The 22,253-nt window shown below is 39.9% G+C and overlaps 1 protein-coding gene across 13 annotated transcripts in view; it reads right to left on the reverse strand.

The window, feature by feature from the left end:
* Nucleotides 1-22,253, reverse strand: part of LOC132151856 (protein Shroom2-like) — a 76,716-nt gene that overhangs the window by 5,265 nt on the left and 49,198 nt on the right. For 4 of the 13 annotated variants that reach the window (XM_059560304.1, XM_059560305.1, XM_059560306.1 and 1 more), the window contains 6 exons: nucleotides 13,209-13,310; nucleotides 8,455-8,472; nucleotides 7,945-8,064; nucleotides 5,227-7,753; nucleotides 4,426-4,508; nucleotides 318-341 (listed from right to left, as the gene is read on the reverse strand). In XM_059560304.1, coding sequence (XP_059416287.1) covers nucleotides 318-341; nucleotides 4,426-4,508; nucleotides 5,227-7,753; nucleotides 7,945-8,064; nucleotides 8,455-8,472; nucleotides 13,209-13,310 — 2,874 coding nt within the window. Of the gene's footprint in view, nucleotides 1-317; nucleotides 342-4,425; nucleotides 4,509-5,226; nucleotides 7,754-7,944; nucleotides 8,065-8,454; nucleotides 8,473-13,208; nucleotides 13,396-16,124; nucleotides 16,490-21,319; nucleotides 21,443-22,253 lie in introns of those variants that run through there. The other 9 variants (XM_059560314.1, XM_059560312.1, XM_059560313.1 and 6 more) reach the window with 9 other exon arrangements.

Here is a 22,253-nt window from a genome sequence, read left to right on the forward strand (position 1 = left end):
AATCTCCTTTAAAGTTGTACAAATGAAGTTTTTAGCAATGCATATTACTAATAAAAAATTAAGATTTGATATATTTATGGTAGGAAAATTACAAAATATCTTCATGAAACATGATCTTTATGTAATATACTAATGATTTTTGGCATAAAAGAAAAAAACAATAATTTTGACCCATACAATGTTTTTTGGCTATTGCTCAAAATATGACCCAGCGACTTAAGACTGGTTTTGTGGTCCAGTGTCACACATGTGCAAATAAATTATACCAATTAAAAAATCTACTGAACTGCACAGAAAAACACAGGATACTGAATTACCTGATGGATGTATAGAACCAGTGGCTGTGCTCCAAAGAAAGAGACACAAAGAGATTACAGAAGAGTAAAGAAAAGCAAATAAGTAGTGAGTAGCTGTAAAATGGATAGTGGTTATACTACAGATTAGGGATGGGACGATAACCGGTTTTATCGATAACCGTGATAAAATGTGCTGAAGGTTAGTAATATCATTTAAAAATGAATTATCATTAAAACCGTGTTTGATTATCGCGGTTTTAATAACTCGCTATTAAATCATGTCCAGCCAGCAACAGTCTGACGCAAGCGCAGCGCACAATGTTTTTTTGTTTTTTTTTCGAGAAGGAATGGCGAAAGTCAGTGACTTTTCTATGCTTCTACACTTTTCATTGTAAGGAAGGAAATGCCACAGAATTTAATCTTTCTTTAAATTAAGTGCATAGAGTTGCTTGTTTTATTAGTTGTTTGTTGATTATTAAATATAAAACTTGCTGAAATGTTTTCAGTGTGAGCATCAACTATTTTTGAACACTTTCATCTCGTTTCAACAAAACCGTGATAATATTGATAATCGTGATAATTTTAGTCACTATAATCGTGATATTAAATTTTCATACCATCCCATCCCTACTACAGATAAACGTTTGTGGTCTGTAAGATTCTTAAAAATTATTTGAAAGGAAGTATCTTATGCTCAATACATAATATTATATATTACAAATATATATTTACTGACCTAAAACCTTTGGGTAGTGTTCAAAAGGAAGACAAAAGGTAAAGTGCAGAAAAATGAATGAAGTAAATGTCAGATGCAGAAATGTAGAGTATGAACTTTTAGAGTCATTTTCAATGTTATATGATTCATGATTTCATTGCAGATGTCATTACATTAGTATAGAAAGCATGCATACAGGTTCTTTCTGATACTATAGTGTCTAACACATGCATTTGATCTCAACATGAACTGGCATGCAGAACATCTCCGCTATAATACCACATAAGCTTTTGTCCACATCACCCTACCTATAATCAAATATCAGTCTCTTGCCAACTTCCCTTGTTTGATAAAGTTTATATGACAAAACATCTACCAGTCTCAGAAACGTCTAATGGAAAGACATACCAAAAAGTTTTCATAGTTTACTAAGCATTTTACATGCAAACACTGACCTGCATTTACCAATTAAGTAAAAACGTAGAAAAGTATCATTAATGGAAACTAAAAACTAAGAAAACAACTCTTACGTTGAATCTTACAGACTCAGGATGACTCCAACTTCACCAGAAAGACTTCAAAACTGCTCATGCTTCTGTTCATATAAAGTCCATAATTCAGGTACTCATGCTGTTGTCCATATAAAGTAGCTATAAAACAACTAAATCGCAATCCTTGCATTAAATATGAAACTTGACTATGAGAAGCAGCGCTCACCTCTGATGATTGGGAGTTCTCATCTCCGCGACAGGTGCTTCCTGTAGCCCTGAACACATGTAATCTCACCTGGGTGGGGCTAAAATGCTTGTTGCTCAATTGAAATGTTTCCAACTAGATCTAGTCCACACCAGCTGTACTTATAAAAGCCAAGAGTTGAAAAAAAAAGTTTTAGTCTAGTTTTTGTGTGAAGCTGTCATATTAGTTTTTATTAATTTTAGACACGTTCATACTCTTTTTAGTCTAGTCAAGTTTCAGTTAAGTAAAAGTCTGAGCATTTTAGTCAGAATTATCCATGACTATTTTCATCTAGTTTTAGTCAATGAATTGTATTTTAGTCTCTTTTTAGTAATGCAATTCTATTTAACCCAGTCAATATAGAATAAGTACCTAGTAGTATAGACCAAACCCATTTCAAACAAGGTTATGTTATTATATTATTGTTAACTTATAGACTCAGGAATACATCCATTCCAGACATGGAAGACTCTCTGATTTGAATTTACACAGTTTTTTAACCAACCAAACATGTTAGGAGTACACACATCTGTCCCTTTCTCTGTGTCATACTTAGTTTTGCTTGATGCCGTCTTTTAAGTAATGCCACGAGTGGGGCTTGAGAAAGTGAAGTTGCCTGCGTCTGCGCAGTGCGACCTGATGCAGCCCCTGAAGTGGGGACACAGGAAACAGAAATACTGCGAAATGATAATAAGGTGACTAAATGAGACGAAATGTCATAACATTTCGTCTTGTTTTGGTCAATGAAAATGAAGAGACATTTTAGCATTGTTTTTATTTCTAAACCACATTTAGTCTAATTTTTATTCACCAAAAATATTGCACTATGCATTTAATTAGTCATCGTCACATGACCAGCATTTACGTTGCGTCTCGTTTTCACCATGTGATAAAGGTTTGTTGACGGCGATATTTAATCGTAATTTCCATTGAAGAAAGCAACACTAATTAGAAGTCTCTCTCAATATCACTTACTGAAGTGAAGAATTCTTTCAGCTAGGACTTTTCAGCTAGGAAATTAGATTTTTATAACTGGAGTTGTGCATGTTTGCATGCAAGTAAAATGACTGAGTGGGAGACAGGAAGACTTGGACATTTAAAAAACGATTTCTAAGAAATCTCACTAGTGCTATAAAGTGAAGATGCAGGTTTATGGTATAATTCATAGTTGCTCTCCATAGCACCTTAATTACAAGCAAGAATCAAGACAACACCTTTCATGGGGGCAATTTACAACGCTTTAGATGATGGATGTTTGGCGGTAACATGCTTATTCAAGTTTGCCACTCCTAACGTCTATACACAGAAGTCTAAGAGAATGACCCAGGAAAGCCATGATAATTTGATAAAAATGAAAATTTTAGATAAATATTAAGATAAATGAAGATAAATAGGTAGGTCATATGTTACACACACAACTGCGAGCTGTCGTTTTGAAAGAAAGAATCAAATTAGAGGCAAATGTAAACGAACTGAAACTTTAATTTGCATCTCAAACATCTGAAGCACACTATTGGAGCCCCACTCACGAAGTTTGCATTTAAATGGAATAAAATCTCAGCCATCACTCCCTTATCTTTACCCTGCATCTTCAAAGGACAAAGTTTCTTTCATTTTGTGTGTTCTAGATTATAAATGAAAGAAGTGAGAGGTAAACTAAGTGAGGATCAGTTTAACATGTTTCACAGGTTAGACATGAAAATACGTGGTTTCAAAACTTGCCAAGGTAACTTGAGGTCATTTTATGCCCAGTGAACCATACTATCAGGCTGTAAGTTCTCAATAGTAGAACTGTAAAACTTTAGCTTCACACAATTAACGCTACTTTCTTTCTGTGCCAGTTTGATACATTATTCAAGCACAAATTAGACAAACAAGCCTTGTATTCTTCATCCAGATGGTTTTAAAATTCAGAATTTTCAGCATTATGAATTGGATTAAGCTTCTCCACAGCACGAGTACAGTGCTACCATTCATGGTTCTTTCAGAATAAAATACAATACCAACTAGATTAAATGCACACGCAGAGTAAAACTTGAATAAAATTATATCTTTGCAAAGTTTTAAAACTTTAAATTATTGAAATAGGGCAAAATCGTAAAAAAACAAACAAAAAAAAACTTATTTTACAGAAGTAGAAAGAGCAAAAATTTAATTTAGGTTGCTATTTTACTCTTTGGTCTTATCATGAAATGGACTTATTGGACACTTTCTATGTCATACTCGCATACATACACCTCAAAACCATCTCGTTGAAATGAAAGCAGTCACTGAGGATAGCAGTGCTGTCACAGCTGGGCTAAATCCCAAGGCTGCAAGGACTATAAAGGGTCTACTGTTTGTCTTTGACACAACGAGGGCTGACTGATGGCACAGCTGTGGATTTCTGTATGCAAAAAGTTCAAGATCAGGGCCATTAGCACTGGAATAGTTTCACCGACAGAGTCATAGCCAGGACTGTTGGCACTGGTATAATTTTCATTACAAAGGGAAGAGCTGTCTGATTTAGTTTTAAACATGCCCAGGAGTATCATGATAATCATAACAACAACAACAACAACAACAACAACAACAAAACTTTAAAAGTGCCACATTCAATAAGCACATTAAACCTATGTATTATCTTTTTACTCTTTAAAACAACTTGAGGCAATGTAAAAATAACAATACAGCACTCACCTTGCACTATTCTTATACCGTTCGCAGAGTTTTGTCTCAGGTTTGGAATAGTCAGCTGACTTCTTTTCTTGAACTGGAAGTTTCTGGGAGGAATATAATACATAAAAAAACTTAACTTCCTCGTTCAGGTATTAATATATCTCAACTACTGTTAACTTTGTCTATTTTCAGACTACTGATTTTTGTAATTACGGTCTTATACGGCTGGCATGATTGTGTGATCTTACTCGGAACTTTCCTGGTCTGAGGGTGTGACTTTTTGTAATTAGTTTAATGTTTGACTAAGTTCTGGCTTTTATATTGCTATCATTGCTATTCACTGGGGACATACAGTATATGAGACTCAAGTCACTTTTGATTTATGATGGTTTCAAAATAAAAACAGTAGATGTGTTGAAAAGAGTTTACACCATTTAGAACAATAACAATGGAATTAAATCACTGAAAACTGAGTAACTTTTTTAATATGAAATAACCTATTATTCTAAAAAAATAAAAACTACCTTTATAATCTTTTTGCATTCTATTTTCTTTTCATTTTTTATACAATTATAAAAAAGAACTCTAACACTAGCTTGCTCAATTTTTTTCTATTCTATCCGTTTTCTTTTTATTTATTATATTATTTAAAAGCCCTTGCTACGTGTACTGCATTTAATCTAACTGAGACTTCTTATAGCACTTATACATCATTGCTCTTTTGTTGTTTTTTTATAGCTTCCAGTGTCCTCATTTGTAAGTCGCTTTGGATAAAAGCGTCTGCTAAGTGACTAAATGTAAATGTAAATGTAAATAACCAACCTGCCCATAGAAGTCAGCAGAAGGGGAGGATCTAGATCTTTCATGCACACTGGTGGGGTTACTCTGTCTCACATTCCCTGTATCAAGGATGTTATCAGCGGAGTGATATCGTCCAGATACTCTTGGTTCGGCTGCTTTCCTTTGGATGTTCCATTTGGCTTCATACTCCGCAAAGGTGCCAAGTCGCTGTTGTTCTAGTATGGCTTGTCGGTTCACAGAGTGAGGGCCAGCTTGACCTTCATTAAGGTGGTGCTCTGTAGGGGTTGAGCTTTCACTGTTACTCTGCCCTGCTGTGTCACTCTTTGCAGAATAATGCATGCCTCCAGATTTGGAGTGTTTGGTGTCTTCAGATATATGCAGGTTTTGCTTTGGTTTAGGCTTAGGGAAAGCTGGTTTCCTCTCCAATAATCTGTACCGATTTTCTAAGGGTACAGCATTTTCAGGCACACTGCACATAGCTCCTACTTCATGAATTTTATCTGGCTCAGAAAAAGACCTAACTTTCCTTTCTGCAGAAAACCGTTTGCGGTTACCAATGCGAAGCACCTGATTACTCCCTGGGACCTCTGAGACACCAGGAAGTGGAAGTGTGTCTTTCCAAGTGGGACCCTCAGTACCTGGATGCTCAAACAAGACTGGCTCAAGGTCTTTTCTCCTAAACGATGTAGCCTGGAGGACTCTGGCCTGGGCTTCTTTCAAATGGTCTTTATAAGAACTGGAAAAGCAGCCATCCGAAGAGGAAGAAGAAGTTCCAGTGGTCTTCCAGACAGCAGGATCTTCTACAGCTTCAACCGGACTTTCTAAAGTTGCTGAGCTTTGACGCTTTTGAAGTTGGTCCCTCCTCATCTGGATCTCGTTGTGCAAGGTGGTGGCAAATTGGTCACTTCGTCTTGACGTCTTGCCACTCTGACTGTCAAGGGCTACCTGTTGTGCACTTCCACTGTTGACCTCATCTTGAGAGTCCTCCACGTCATTGTGCTCTTGGGCCAGAGAATACAGCATAGGTGTTTTCTGGGGACATATCTTTGACTCGCTTTTAGATGGAAAAGGTTGCTGGGAGTACTCTTTAAGATTGAGATGAACTGCACTTCTCCTGTGCTCGGGTTGCTTACTAGGGGGATAACTACCAGAATGCTCATTTGAGCTAGACACATGGTGTTGCCTTTGGGTCCCCCTCAGTTCAGAAGGTTTTGCTGAATCAGGTATATTGAAGGGATTATTTGGAACAGAGAAATCGCGATGACAGATGTAAATTTGTTTGAAGGGTGCATTATTGTCTTTATGATCGGTCTCATGGTGCTGTGACTGAGGTGGAAAATAGCTGTCTTTTGCTCCTCCTTGTGAACCTATAGACATCCTGTCCCGTCCACTGTGTGACATTTCTGAGACTGAAGAAGCTTTAGAGTCATCACTTCTCACTAAAGAAGCCTGAGACATTCCCTGAGCGATACGATGAGAGGTAACTCCAACATGACTGGATGATGCAGTTGGCCTTCTAGTTTGATTCTGGCTATTGAGTTGCATGTGGTTGTTTGTGGACAGCTCTTGCATACTGCTAAAGTAGCCACTGAATGGAGGTTTCAGTGCTGGTATTGTCCTAGTTTGAGCGTGGAAAGTGCCCTCATCGCTGTATTGTCGTGGATGGTATGGAACATAGGCATATGATTGATTTCTATCTCTAACATCTATCGTTGATAGGGAATATGTCTTGTCTGATGACATATGGTGTGGACACTGATGATAGGCATCAGATGAAATGTAGGGATTTTTTGAGGAATAATTTTTGGATGGCAGGTTATAATCGTTTCGACCCTCAAGACCTGTCTCGTTGACTTGGTGCAACCTTTGCATGCTTTCATGAGTTTCTCCTGCCTTTTGCAAGGCTTTTACCTGAGGCTTTAACTGGGCATGAACACCAAGGCCCTCAGAGGAGCTTGTGATCAAACCCTTCTCATGTACCTTGGTAGCTGCAAAACTATCACTGCGTGTCGGTGGAGTGGGAGGTGGGGTGGAGCATACTGTGTTTTTCTTCATATCTGGGACATGCCAGACAGGTCCAATACCAACTCTTCCAGAGCTTGAATGCCGAGTGCCTGGCTGTTCTTCAGCTTTTGGGACCTCATGGCTAACTGAACTTGTGATATGCTGCAAGTATCCAAGCCTCTCATCTTGTCGTACCCCATCGCTTAGGTTTTGGCTTTGGTTATGTCTGCCATTGCTGTGCCTGCCACTTGAGTCCCACTGATTAATTTTGTACAGCATGTTCTCAGTGGAAGCAGCGTTAATTTTGGACAGTGTGTAATCTGGGGTTCCTGAGCTTGTAGAAAAGGAGCTGTATGCAGAGTCTCGTTTACCACCCAAATGTTCAGTGCTGTTATTATTGGACTTGCTCGGGGAAAGACAGCCAGGTGGACAGGGATGAGAGCTATGCTCTAGGCTGTCCATACTACCCAAAGAGCTGAACTGATCAGATACTCTCCGTAAATTTGTTTGCTCCCAACCAGCTGGGACTTCAGAGGAGAATGAACTAAGAAAAACAAACACATTTAAAAAAAAGTGTTTAGACTGTATGAACAAATGCAACTGCAGTAAGCCATATGAAAAGTTTCTGCCATTCAATATACATTCGAAAAGGATAAATAGAGTCATTCATTCCTAAATCTTTACTGAAAGAAGCAATACAGATAGAAACAAATTATTTTCTGTCTCTCAAATTACCTTGCATCATTTCTTGTTTGCCAGACTGGTGAGGGTGTGGACTGTTTTTTGGCTTCTGAGTGGCTCTCGTTGAACTTGGTGGCATGCCAGGAGTGAGGTCTGCTCATGGGTTCATTTCTCCTGTGGGCAGCAGACGGGAAAGAGAGAAGGAAAGAGAAAGAGGTAGAGCAAAGGAGGAAAGATTAGAAAACAAGGCAATAAAATGTTGTTTTGTGAACAGCTGCAAAACAAAAGGCAAACACAGATCACCAAGCAGCACTACTACAATTCTGAAGGACAGGAGAGTGTCAAAACTTGGTAGATAATTATGGAAGTAGTGTAATGATCATGGCAAGAAATAGAGAAGCAGCCTGTGAGCATGACAATGTTGCACTCATTCACTATAAACACAAAGTTTTTCAACCGTCAACCACGAACGAAGGCAAAGCCTAACAAAAACCTACAAACACCAAGTTAATTATCTGTAAACCACAAGAACACGCATGCAACACTCATATAATAGCAACATACCCTTTAAACCGGTTCTTTCTGGGATGCATGAAGTGAAATAAATGTAATATATAATTGTTACTGAAATTGCCGCAACAATTGAACAGGGCCTCTTAAAAGAAGTCACATACATTGTCCATAAGACTAATGCAAATGAACCCTATACTTAAATAATGAACTGTCTCAGGTTACGTATGTAACCATAGTTCCCTGAGTAGGGAACGAGACACTGCGTCCTCTAGGGGCTTTGGGGAACACCTCGTCGTGACCCGTGTCTGAAGCATACATTGAAAAAACACCAACTTGTTGGCTGGCGACTGCCTCCGACGTCACTACCGGCGCGACTATAAATAAGCACCGGGAGAGCACATCACTATCTTCTTCGTCTGAAGCTTGCGTCCGAAGCATGGCAGGGAGCTAGAGGACGCAGTGTCTCGTTACCTACTCAGGGAACTATGGTTACATACGTACCCTGAGACAGTTCCCTTTCGAGGGAACTTCGAACTGCGTCCTCTAGGGGCCGCTTTGGGGAACAGTAAACCCATGCCGCCATGCTGAGGGGAGTGCAGGCCAGAATCATGGCGAGCACTAAGTACCAACTCTACCATTTCCATGGGAGTTGCCCCTGGGAAGTTTAGACGGCTGTCTGTGACAGTACCCCTTACGGCCAAAAGGCCTAAGCTACATACCTAACTTAATTGTTAGGGCCTCGGCCCAGGGTAGAGCTGAAGGCTTGGAATCAGGAAAGATTCCTTTAAAGGGATACGGCTAAGAACCTAGCATTTCTACCAAGTCTTGCCTGTCACACAGGGGCTACCGCTAGCTTATGCATAAGCTTGTTGAAAGAGGATCTGAGGATCAAAATACCTATCTAAACAGGGTGTTGCTACTAGAGAACTGTCGAGACAGTTCTCTAGTAGCAACACCCTGTTTAGATAGGTATCCGAGGATACATAGGTGGAGTGGCGCCCAAGATGAACGGGGCTTTTACCAACTCGAGAAAGGAAGCACGAAGCAACCGCGCGAAACCCTCACCATATAGGATTTTAGAAAGAACGCAGAATACTAGCGTGCGAACTTACCTCAGTGTGGATTTCAGAAAGTGTGCAAAGACTTCACGTGCACACTTGCCATACTTTGAGGGAAGTCGTGGCCTAATGGTTAGAGAGTCGGACTCGCAATCGAAGGGTTGTGAGTTCGAGTCCCGGGCCGGCAGGAATTGTAGGTGAGTGCATGTACAGTTCTCTCTCCACCTTCAATAACACGATTTAGGTGCCCTTGAGCAAGGCACTGAACACCCAACTGCTCCCCAGGCGCCGCAGCATAAATGGCTGCCCACTGCTCCGGGTGTGTGTTCACAGTGTGTGTGTGTGTGCACTTCCGATGGGTTAAATGCAGAGCACGAATTCTGAGTATGAGTCACCATACTTGGCTGAATGTCACGTCACTTTCACTTTCACCATAGCATGGATTTTCAAATACAAGGAGGGGCTCTCGTGGCACTCTGATAGAGCAGCTCATAGATGGAATGTTGCATCTCAAAACAGTATGATATCGAGTCATCAACTCGATCTATGGAAACAATACTGGAGCTCTCTGGGGAAAAAACAGAGAGCTCAGTCTCATATGAGAGGAGAACTCCGAGCTCAGAGTAGCGCGCTCATAGGCGACCCTTTTTTTTTTGGAAAAAGGGGAGCGCTGCTAAATTACCACGAGAATCACCCAAATAGCCCCTCATGTTGAGGGAAGCGATGCTTGAGGTGTATAAATAAATACACACTGGCTGAATGGAGCCCAAGGAACCAAGGTCTAATCATCTCAAGCAAGGGAACGAAGTGGAGCGCGTAACCCTTATCGTAAAAGATTTCAGAAAGTTTGCAGTCTTGCGTGCAAACTTACCACTTCTGGATTTTTAGAAAGTGCACAAAGTGTTCACGTGCACACTGACCACCATGTGGTTTTGAGAAAGTACACAAAGCTTAGCGTGTGTACTTAAAGGTTCCTAAGCATCGCAGAGGTGCTGAATCTCACGGGAGAGGCAAGCTCAATTTTACAAACCTCGGGCGAGGGGAGCATCACCTGAGGCAGCATATACAAGAAGACTTCTGTAACTGCCACCTCCACTTCCTGCTAGATGCGACAGCACCCCTAAGCGGCCAGGAGACCCCTCGGGGTGACCTGGCTGGACATCCATGAAATTCCCTGCAGTGCTGTGCCAGGCCTGATGATCAAGGAGGCTTCCTCAGAAACCTGTGATCTCAGCCACCTAATACCGGAACATGAAGCCGGATGGCTGGTGCTGGCGAGTGTTTAGTAAACACTGTGACTGAGCACTGCAAAGGAAACTCACAGAGTTTATTAGTAGAAACGTAACCACCAGCAATTAAATACACATAAGTATATACAGAGAGGGTTACATTTACTCACCCACCCTCCTGCGCTGGAGCCCCGCTCAAGGGGCGCCTCCTTTTAGTCTGGACCATCAGTCAGGTGGTTGCTATAAACATAGAACCATAAAAACATTATAGGTCCAGCATAGGAGATCAGGTGGAGAGCTGGTGGTTACAGGGAAATTAGGAAGGGGAGGATAAAAGCAGAAGTTAACCTTCTGAAGTCTATTAACGCATATACGCATTATGAGGCTATTTTCTCCTGACAACCTCTTAGACTCCAGAGGGTTAAAAATCCCCAAAGGGAACGAGTACATACCTCGGTATCACTCCGATTCGGACGAGAACGCTGCCTCGTCTAGATCATACCCCTTAGGTTCTGCTTACCTCCTCGTGACCCACGATTCCTCTAACCCCTGCCCGCATGTGGGGGAGGAGTGCGAGTTGCGACACTAGCCTTGTGTGCCCGTCTTTGATCCTCAGATCGAGACAGGCCAGGACCCCTATGTTGTTCAGGCTCAGACCTGGACCTTCATGGAACGAAGGATCTGAAAGCAGCAGAGTGCACCTTTGTCTCCCTGAACTTCTCAAATCGCCGTCTCAACGGAAATACAGAAAAGCTCAGAAGGCGAAACCTGAACATCGAGAAGAAAGCATTTTCTTTTCTACCGATGTCTGCCAGGTTCATCCACAGATGTCTCTCCACTGCCACCATGGCTGCCATAGTCCTGCCCATGGCGGAGGCGGCCTGCTTGGTAGCACAGAGAGAGATCCATGGTGCGGCGCAGCTCAGCTACCAGATCAGAAAAAGGCCCCTGCCTCTATCCAGGTCTCTTAGCAGATCAGTCTGATATGCTTGAAGCACCAGCATTGTGCTGTAATAAAGCCACAGCCTGACCTGCTACTGCGTATGCCTTGCCATTTAAGCGAGATGGTTTTCTGAAGGGGCTTAAATGGCAAGGAGGGAGATTAAGAGAGGATGTTTCCCCTGCAGAAAGAAAAACTTTTCACAGATAAAAATTATTTATAAATTATTTATAAAACTTTTTGCTCTTTCTACAGGGCGCATTCCCTCATAGCCGTTTGGCGCATCACCTCGATGTCGGAAGATTACTTTCATGCCGAAACCGATGGATGGGAGAAGAAAACGGCATCTTTCATTTCTTTTTAATCTCTGTATGGAGATCATGCAGAAATAAAAGGCTCAGCTGAGCTGGAGGGTTATGGTCAAAAGGTAATTTTCGCCCCATAACCTCAACAGCTCTACATACGCAGGGCAGGAGAATTGAGAAGGCTCAGCCCCAGCTTTTTCACCATCCTCAAATATCTCCTGCTTTTCCTGGGTAAAAACCCAGCAGAGCACTAACCTCAGTATCAGAAAGTGTTTAAGATATAACATCATCATTTTTTACACGCGCGCGAAAGGGAAAGTCCCTCTTTAAATCATTCAGACAGATCCACCTGTATTCTCACGAGCTCATTCACTTCCATGCCTCAACGCGGATAGGTCCTGAACCGCGGGAAGCAGATGGCTGCCTTTTTTTCCCTTTTTTTCAGAAGAGAGACGAACGAGAGCGGAGCTTTTTCCATTGAAAAAAACACTCACAATGCACGCAGATTGCCTCCTCAAAGACATCGCATGCGTGCTCTTCACCCAAACAAATGACACAAAGATCGCGTGTGTCATCAGGTGTCAAATAACACAGACACGGATGCACACATCGTCTAAATGCTTGCTAGTTGTCGCCATGATAAACAGAGAAAGATCGCCCTTACCGGTTCTTTCAGATGCACACTTCAAACAAAACGGTCAGTGAAGATGAAGAAGATAGTGACGTGCTCTCCCGGTGCTTATTTATAGTCGAGCCGGTAGTGATGTCGGAGGCTGTCGCTGGCCAACAAGTTGGTGTTTTTTCAATGTATGCTTCAGACACGGGTCACGACGAGGTGTTCCCCAAAGCGGCCCCTAGAGGACGCAGTTCGAAGTTCCCTCGAAAGGGAACTATTAAACAGGGTTCCCACACCTTCCAATAAATTTCCAAACTGGATAAGGATTTATAAAATGATTTTATTGAGACCGCACTCATACAGCAATTTCTAGAAAATAAATATTTTTGAAAAATGTCCTATTATTGAAAAAATAATAATGCCTGGAAATCACAATTTTAAAATTCCCTAATATTTCCAGGTTTTTCATGATTGTGGAAACCTTGATTAAGAAATGTAGAGGATATGCAGGGTGGAAAACTAATAGATAGAAATTTGAACTTCTGATGGATGATATCACAAGGCCATGGAGGGAATATGACTGTAGATCATTATGACATGACTGGGTGGTACAGGATTAGAAGTGGGGGTTTTCTTGTGGATACATTGATACCATACCTCATGGAACTTCGTAAAATCTTCGTGAGAAAGCTCCGGGCCATATGCACGTCACTCTCTGATGGCATTTTCTGTGCTACAATATCCACCATTTTCATCTTCCTGAAGGGAGTTAAAAGGGGGAGGGACACATATAGTCGGATTCTCTGAGTTCAGTAAAGTTTGACAGGGACTCTAGTGCTGAATTCTAAATGGAGACATGAAAAGCCATCTCTGATGGGAAAATACAGACATACTAGCATGGGCCACAACACTGTCTGTAATCAGTCAAGGATTATAAGCAAGAACACAACCACAAAAATAGCCTTGCGTAAAAACATAAGCAATTCAGACAAAACAACCACAAAATGTTATACTTAAGATGTTATATACTGTATGAAAAATACACTGGAAAAACACAAGACAGTGCACATAAAAGAAACTTGTTTTTTTAATGGCAATGCCTATGAGTTGAGAAGCACATGCACAAAAGAGACTTTAGCCTTAAGTCCATTCAGAAAAACATCAGGATTTATAAAGGAAAAAAAAAACTTAAAACTAAACAAAATATTTTAGTCTTTCTCTCCTCATGCCTATAACATACTGACCATAGATCTGCAACTAACGAACGCTTAGTGTCAATAATGGACATAGGGAGACATCTTGTGGTTGAGGTTTAACACTACCACTTCATGTAACAATGTATGCCAAAAGTGAGAAAAAGTTAAGTATTAAACATTTCAAACTCTTTCTAGGATATGTGGATGTCATGTTTGAAGACGTGCTTCCACTTCTTTTACATCAATGAGTTTAGCATGAAACATTCCTCAGGATGTTGCCCAACATATCCCTAAACTAAAGAGTCCACCCACACCTGACCTGTGACCTTTAAGTTTTTAGAGTCAAAACATTCCTGCCATTTCTGAAATCTAATTGTTTGGTTTAGTGATAGGACTGTAAAAACAGAAATCCATCTCCTTGAATTTCCAAGAGTCTAAAACCCAAGCTTGTGCAACTCTCCATGAGACTGGAGGGGTTAGAACAACAGTCATAACATGCAGTGCTACTCCATTAGACCATGAGGTCAAGTGCCAGTCACCCTCTAGCCAGTAAACAGTAATAGACATTCTTTGAAATACTAGGAAGATAAAAACTAATATGCTAACCCAAATATCCTTGACTTCAAAACATTTGCTTATACCACCTTTGGCTTACCAAGCTGATGTTGTCTATAACAAGATGTACATGTAACATCTCTGTCACAGATTAAAAAGATGGCGGAAGAGATTAAACAGCAAATTATGGACAGAGTGGCCCAAAAGACACCCTTTGCTTTCGCTCAATGCTGCTCTCTTTTCCTGTGTAAAAGTTTCAAGTGTGTATGTGCCCGCCACACATTGTGCTTGGTATTCAGATGCTAATGACATTCTCTCCATTAGACGCATTGTCAGGGCTACAGCTGGTCTAGCACAGATATGCCAGTGGTCTGAATCAGTGGCACCCAGGCGGAATAGAGGCCAAGGAGGGGGGTCCGGAGGGGAAAGTCCTCCACCAATGTTTTCAGAATAAGGCATGTTCAAAAACAAACACATTGCTTCTGAAAAGACAACAACCTATTCCAAAGCTCGAAGCAAATCATTCAGTTTGGGTAAAGAGTTAACATTCAAATCTTATTCACAGAATGATCAAATATGAAAAAAGTGTTCAAAAGACACCTACATGAAAAACCAGCAAGCTTTTGAAAGGGGAAAAAAGTAGGGGTGACCCCAAAAAGTCGACGATTCGATGCTTCGATTCGAGGAGCCTGATTCGACTACCAATCTCACAGTCGAATATTCACGGGCTGTTATGATTATGCCATTCTGTCAATATGGTGGAGCTCAAATGTCTGATTTCACGTAGAACTTGCGGTTTTCTCCCAAAGTTAATATACAGCCTATTATAATAAAGCCGTGAATAAGAATCTGAAAAGAAAGAAGCTTCAAATAAATATATTTTAAAGTGCATGAATAAATCCAACCACCCCTATAGATTTATGTTTCACTTTGCATAATCCGTGACCGACAGAGGAGCATCTTGGCGGCATGGATTTAAAACTTTACCAAGACTCAAACTGACACAGGCAGAGACTGGATTTTTTCAAACAGGTAGGGTACAATTGATTTCAAAACATTTCAGCCGGTGGATATATATCGTGGATATATTATTTATCTGATATAAAATGTGTTTGGTTCAGTCAAGTGCTTCATTGTAGTACTACAGTGATATATCTTCAGCACGCAGCGAGAGCAGGTGCCTCTCAAAACAGAAATGCAGAACATTAATAACTACTGTCATATAGGCTAACTTTATAATGAGAGCACTATTGTAAAAATTGTGAATTGTTAGGGTATCGCTGACGTTTAGTGTTAACTATATTTTAATCAAAACATAAAAAACATTATTTACCCCGTGTATCTGTCAGGCATTTGTTACACATTTTCCCTGTGTGTTAACATCAGTAATTATGGCTGGTGAATGTCTGACTTGACTCAATGTATTTTGCCCCGCCCCCAAACATATGAATATGAGCAAGATTCGAAAATTCCGATTCGACTATGAAAATCCTTAGTCGGGGACACCCCTAAAAAAACCTATTGTTTACTTATATAATGGTTAGGATCTGATGCAGTGTTTGAAAACCATCAAAGGTTGATTTTGGTTTGCCAAGATAAATGCAACAGGTTTCATGAGGTCAAGTTAACATACTATCTATCTACTCCTTTACACATGGCCCGAGTTGTATGAGGGACAAGCTGCACCAAAGCTTAGATTTCACAAACAGTAAAATAAGAGAAGACTAAACAGATGCCAAGATAAAAGCAAAGGAACAACAACAGGTGTGAGACAAAGACGGCAGATGAAAACAGACAACAAAATGTAAACTTCTAAACTCACCAGACGGTCCCTCAAGCAAGGAAGTTTACCAAACAGATCCCTAAAAGAGCAGACCTGAGACGCTTTGATGGATGAAATGGTACTGAGAGTCCGGGTTTGCTCCAATGGACTCCCCAGGCAGCGCATTCCACTTTCACATCAAAGACAGGCCAGGACAAAGGGCCCTCCATAGACAGCCGGTCCCGGGCCGCAGTGTGAGTCTTTTCAACCATCCACTTCTTCCATATGAAAGACTACAGAAAAAGGTAGCCTTGAGGAGCCCCATATAGAGAGCTGATCATATGGGCCTTAGCACATGCACTCTCATATCGACTTCCAATGCCTGTGTGAGTGTTGCAGTCAGGGCAGATCTCTACAGGGATTGTGGTGATTTTACCCCGGGAAGGATTGGGGGAGGGAATGAGGATAGAGCTGTTGTCATAGCCAGCCTCCTTGAAGCAATCTAGCAACTTCTGTTTTCCTATTGGCTCAGGGATGGTATGCTAATGAGCAGGCGAGAGGGCCAAATGTTCTCACTGAACCCCTCTTGTGCAGCGGTCCTGTTTCTTCTATTACTATGGCAACAGTTTGATTTTTGCAGTCTTAAGTGCACTAGTTTGTGAAGTGGAGCGAAACCAGAGAAAAAGATAACAAAAGAACTACATTGAAAAAAATAAAATAAAAACTGTTTTATTTTAAAACACGATCAGATGAGAAAAACATTTATTTCCATAAATTGATCAATCCAACAGTGAAAATCAAGTAGTGGCTCTGGACTACACAACACCAGAGTTTACTATTGAGGCGCCCTACTCACTGATGGCACTTGACATCACCATGACCACTGACCTCAAGCCATAACCCTCCCAAACCCCGAAAAGGATCATGTGACCAGTAGATCACTCCAGGTCTGACAAAAGCCATCTGGGTAAAACAAGTTTAGAGATCTCAAATAATCAACCTGTTTGCTTCATAAACCAGATCTCAAGAGTGAAGCTTGACTGTGATCGAAGCTTGACCTACAAAGTTTCGTGCTTAATTAAACCTTTTCTTGGCATCAAAAAGTGGTCTGGTGACAGGCAAGAAGATTACAGAATTGTTTTGGCCTATGCCTGATGGGCGGGCTTTTACAAAATCTTTCACAATGATCTATTGTGAACTGACTTCTCATCCATGCATTCCAGACAGGAGGCCATTCCCAGGCACTAACGCTCTCATAAACATAGCATTTTTCTTGTGGCCTCAAAAAGGTTAAGCAGGCAAAAATATTTGTAAATTTGTAAAGATTTGTAAAGCTCTTATTTTAGAAAGAAAACCCATTCTAAAACGATCCGGTCAGCTTTTGTTATTCAAAGAGTCAAGAGTAAATGTAAGGAGAGATATTCAGTGAAATGTCCAACAAGATATTATCTGATCCATCTGGCTTTGATCCATCTAATGGAAATCACACTTTATTCAATGTCATATTGGACACAAGGGGATACCGCTACAATTTTGGCTGCATTGGAGTCAGTTATTCATCTGGCTGTAGAGTGTCTGCACAAAGCCCTTCTTCAGAACGCATCTCAATTAGCCCGCTAATACAGGGCCAGGAGAGGCCAACCGTGAGGTGCCTGTAATGACAGGCACATTCCTGAGCTGCATATCATACCAGCCAAAGAATCAATAGCCATCTAGCCCACTGCTGGGTTCACAGCTGCGTCTCTCTTATTTGATGTACTGTACTAAGATATATCAGTTTAAAGCATTTCTTAAACTTACACATACTACTATTAGGGACCAACAAGAAATTCTTGGCTTGCTTACTCAGGGTTTCATGCATGTTGATGTGATTAAGGATGCCCTTGGTCTAACCTCAGCTAACAGTGTAAGAAGCAAGAAAAGTCAGACTTAGGTGTCCAAAGGACTCTAAATTCATTGCTCCATGCCAAGATTTCTTGGAAACAGTAAGTACAGGAGACTGAACGCTTCTGTGCAAAGTTTTACATTCCAAGACACTTAATATGACCTGTGGATCAACATCTGATTATTAGGGCTTCAACAAACAATTATTTAGATAATAGATTAATCTAACGATTACTAGAATGATTAATCGACTAATCATCGATTATTTTGCTGATTAGTCAGTAGACATTTGATTATTCAGCTTTTGCAATTAGTTAAAATATTGAGTTATACATATTCTAACAAATAAAAGGTAATCACTTCAGCTTTTGAAAGTCATATGTAATTACAGTTATACAATTAATTTATACAAAAATATATTTGGCACACAAAATGAAATGGCAGAGAAACTCTCTTATTCACCATTTAATTATTTAATTAACTAAAATATATTTTAGTCATATGGTTAAAAGAAACAAAATAAAGGTAAGTGATGACGTTTTATTTTTTGGATAAACTAATATTCACAACATAATCTCTCTTAAAATACCTTATAGGATTATGATAATCAAAACTAGGGATGGGCGTTTTCCGCAAATATCACATTCGAATATTTGAGCTCACAAAAAAACGAATATTCAAACATTTGTTTATTTAAATTAAGTTTAAATAATGAGAAAAAAATGAGACAGACGTTATTTTTCAGCAACATTTATTGTTTCCGTCATTTTGAACAAGCTTACACACAATAAGCTTGAACATCACACATTGTGTTTTGTAGCTGAAAACCTTTAACAATGCGTGCAAACAAACAAAAGTACAGATTAAAAGCAAAAAAAAAAAAGTGAACAAAGAAAAAATGTAAAGCAGCCTGCAGCAATTAGGCTATTGTAGAACGTAGCCTACACTTAACTTTGAAAATTTTAAACTGTCAGCAAATCTTTTTTGCTTTTTTTTCTATTGTTTTACATGTTCTTGTTAAGAAATACGGGCTGTTAACATGATCGGGGAAAGTCGGCTCCTTAGTCTGTTAACAGTAAGGCCGGCCGCGGAGAAAACGCGCTCTGATGGCACAGACGTTGGCAGGACTCACAAATAACGGTGTGCTAAGCGAATAAGTTTTGTGAAGCGCTTCGTTTTCGTTTCACCACTGAATGGGATCCTCATCTGGTGGATTACATGGCTCCAGCAAGAACTGTTCCCACTCGTCTCGGCTGGACTCTCTGTAATCATCGCTGAAGAACTGGCTCAGCCTTTTCCGATGAGTGGGCATTGCATCCTCTTTATCGTTGGTGGCGGAGGCTGCATCCGCACCACTCGCATCAAGGAAAATATTCTGATAATATTCAAAAAGTTTTTTCTTACTACTTCTCTCATGTTTTCGTCGAGGAACCGGAGATGTTTGTGCCGAGGGTCTAGGGCAGACGCGAGAAGAGGAGTTTTCACTGCATTCTCCAAGTTAGCGGTGTTTATTCGTTAAGAGATGCCGCAACAATGTTCTTGAATTCGGTCACTTTCTGTGATTCTCCACGCCAGTCCTGAGCTACAATGTTATTTCCCCCCACCAATAAAAATATTTTATCATTTGCTTGCTCCTTACTGGATAGCTGCTTTATAACAGAAAGTCAAGTTGTGAGCTAACTGAAACTGTCACTAACTCGTTTTTCATGTTTAATAATACTGTAAAGCTGCGTGATTTAAGGCTATTGCATAAAGTACTAAATAAATAAATGTGATGTGATGTGATGTGACTTACTGGAGTAATGAACTACATCCACATCTCTGTAATCAGATGCGTTTTAAACTGCTGCCTTCTCACTGACCGTTGTCAGTTTTTGATGTGTTTATTTTGTTATTGACAGCGGCTTTAGGTTTGGCTGCCTTTGCTCTGAAGCACTGCCGCCCAGTGTTGCCAAACCCTTCCCTCAGAAAATCTCTAGAACCACCCTCAAAAAGTCGCTAAATATGAAAATTAAGTAAATAAGTAATATTAAATTAAATTAAAATAAGTAAATTAGGTAAGTATATATATAAGATGTTCATGCATTGAGTAGATGGTCCCCTTATGTAATCAATGAAATTGTGGTGCGCGTCATGGCATAGCGTACTGGTGTGTTCACTGTGGACACTCATTGGCATGATTGAGAGCAAACGTGAGAGGTCACAGGCCTACAGCAGGGTGTGGCCAAGTAAAAAATAAAAAACCTCAAAAAAAAAAAAATATGCAGCTACAATGAGAAATTAGCTACATTTGGTGACAAAATGCCGCCCCTGCACCGTCTTTTCTTGATTTGCATCAGGAGAACTGAATTAGTCTTGCGCTACAGCGCCACACTGGTCAAACCACGTTATTGCAGACTCTTACATAAGTTCATATGACATAAAACGACTACTCGAAAACTAAAAATATTTTTTGACAATTTTTTATTGTCGATGTTGTTGATAATGTCGACTAATCATTTTAGCCCTACTGATTACAATAGACTGAGAACAGGGATTACCTTCCAGTGAACTGATAAATTACTGAGATTAAATAAACAGCGTGCATTACATTAATACATTCATTCTTCAGAAGAAAATAAACCATTTGACCTAATTTTATTAAAAAATCTAGTTTAGATTTTGATTAGCCCTGATATTTTTATACTTTAATCATCGAACATAAAAAGTCTGAAAAAGTGGTAGTCATGTGAATATTGCTTTCATTATGCATCATAAAATTACTTATGAATTATGAAGTAATTGAGGAATGAGAATACTTATGAGATCATGAATTTGATGAATGGTTCAACCCAGAATTGTTTGAGAAAGAATCACAATGAATAAGTGAATTATAGTAAGCAATTTAAATGACACATATTTGGAGTAGAAATTTGTAGCTACTTTGTGTGGAGATTAGGACCAAAACTAGCACTAATAGTGTTAAAACCATTTCTGGTTAGGCAGCCAAATCCCTGAGCACTATCTTTCCCATGTACCTTTCACTTTCACAGGCTGCTGATGTAACAGGTGTCATAGCAACTAAAATAGAAGAACACAGCTTCAGAAGGATCTCATCACCATAGCAATATAGGAGCTTGTCCGAATTATTGTTTGCTTCTGCTTCCTGTAAAGCTAAGCCACCTTTTGTTAAAATATGACCTGAGGTATTGTTTTTTTTTTTTTCAAATAAAAAGCACTGAAACAAATCAGTCTGATTTCTCAAGTATTTGTTTCAGCCTGGACTCAAAGTGCAATAAAACAGTAAATATTGTACATCCAATTCATTAACTCCATACACTACAAAACTGAAAAAGTATGGCAATCTTTCAACATTTCAAAACTTAACATACCTCAATATCACCTGTACAAAAAGTCTGATCCCACTACAGCATCTGGTTTGATTCAGTCATTATGTGCTTCAAAGACCAGCTCCCATTACTGTGTTTATCTGTGTTTGATTTTTCCTCCTAAAGTAAGTACTTGTGAAAACAGCAGCTCTTCCTTTAAGGCTGATGAAATGTGACTAACTCATGAGTGTCAACTCACCTCAACAATGGACCGTTCCACAAACCATTTTAAAAGAGGGTGGATCAAGAATTAGCACCACATGACATTTCTAATTAAAAATCACTTTGGCATTTAGATGGCTCGAATTCAAAAGTTGCAGTGTGAAATTAAGAAAACAAAAAGCAGTTTTACTGGATCACTGAGGACCCCTATAAATCATACACAGATGATTTGACTCCACCCCTGCTGTGGTGTTCAAGTTCAAGTCATCCTCCCTCAGTTAATGCTATAGGAGAGATTTACTAGTACTAATTGGATTCTGAAGCTCAGAATGACACAGCTCTTGTCACCAAAGCCACACACCTTTATTACGCTATTGTGCAGAAGCATAGGGATCACATTGCGATCATACATTTTGGCACAGCAATATACGTCCTTGAGGACCAATTACTTAATGCATCACTTTAACATTTAAAGCTACATCCTGTAGCGGAAATATTTAGTCCTTTAGATGCAGTTTATTAGCTAAATATATATGCAAGTACGTACTAAACGAGGGAGGAAAAAGGTTAATGTCCTATTTTAAGCAGGTTTTCGGAACAATGCTGCATCCAAAGTCTGTACTTTAGCAAATGGAAGAAAGAAACTCATTTCGCCTGTATCCTGGGAAAATCATTAATTACTGACAGTTGGTCTATTGCAAGACTGTGTAACACTATTGTGTAACACAGGCCCAAAAATTCAAGGAATGAAAAGAGCTATTTTTCTTAGCTTTGG

The sequence above is a fragment of the Carassius carassius genome, chromosome 10, assembly GCF_963082965.1.
Source record: "Carassius carassius chromosome 10, fCarCar2.1, whole genome shotgun sequence".
NCBI lineage: Eukaryota > Metazoa > Chordata > Actinopteri > Cypriniformes > Cyprinidae > Carassius > Carassius carassius.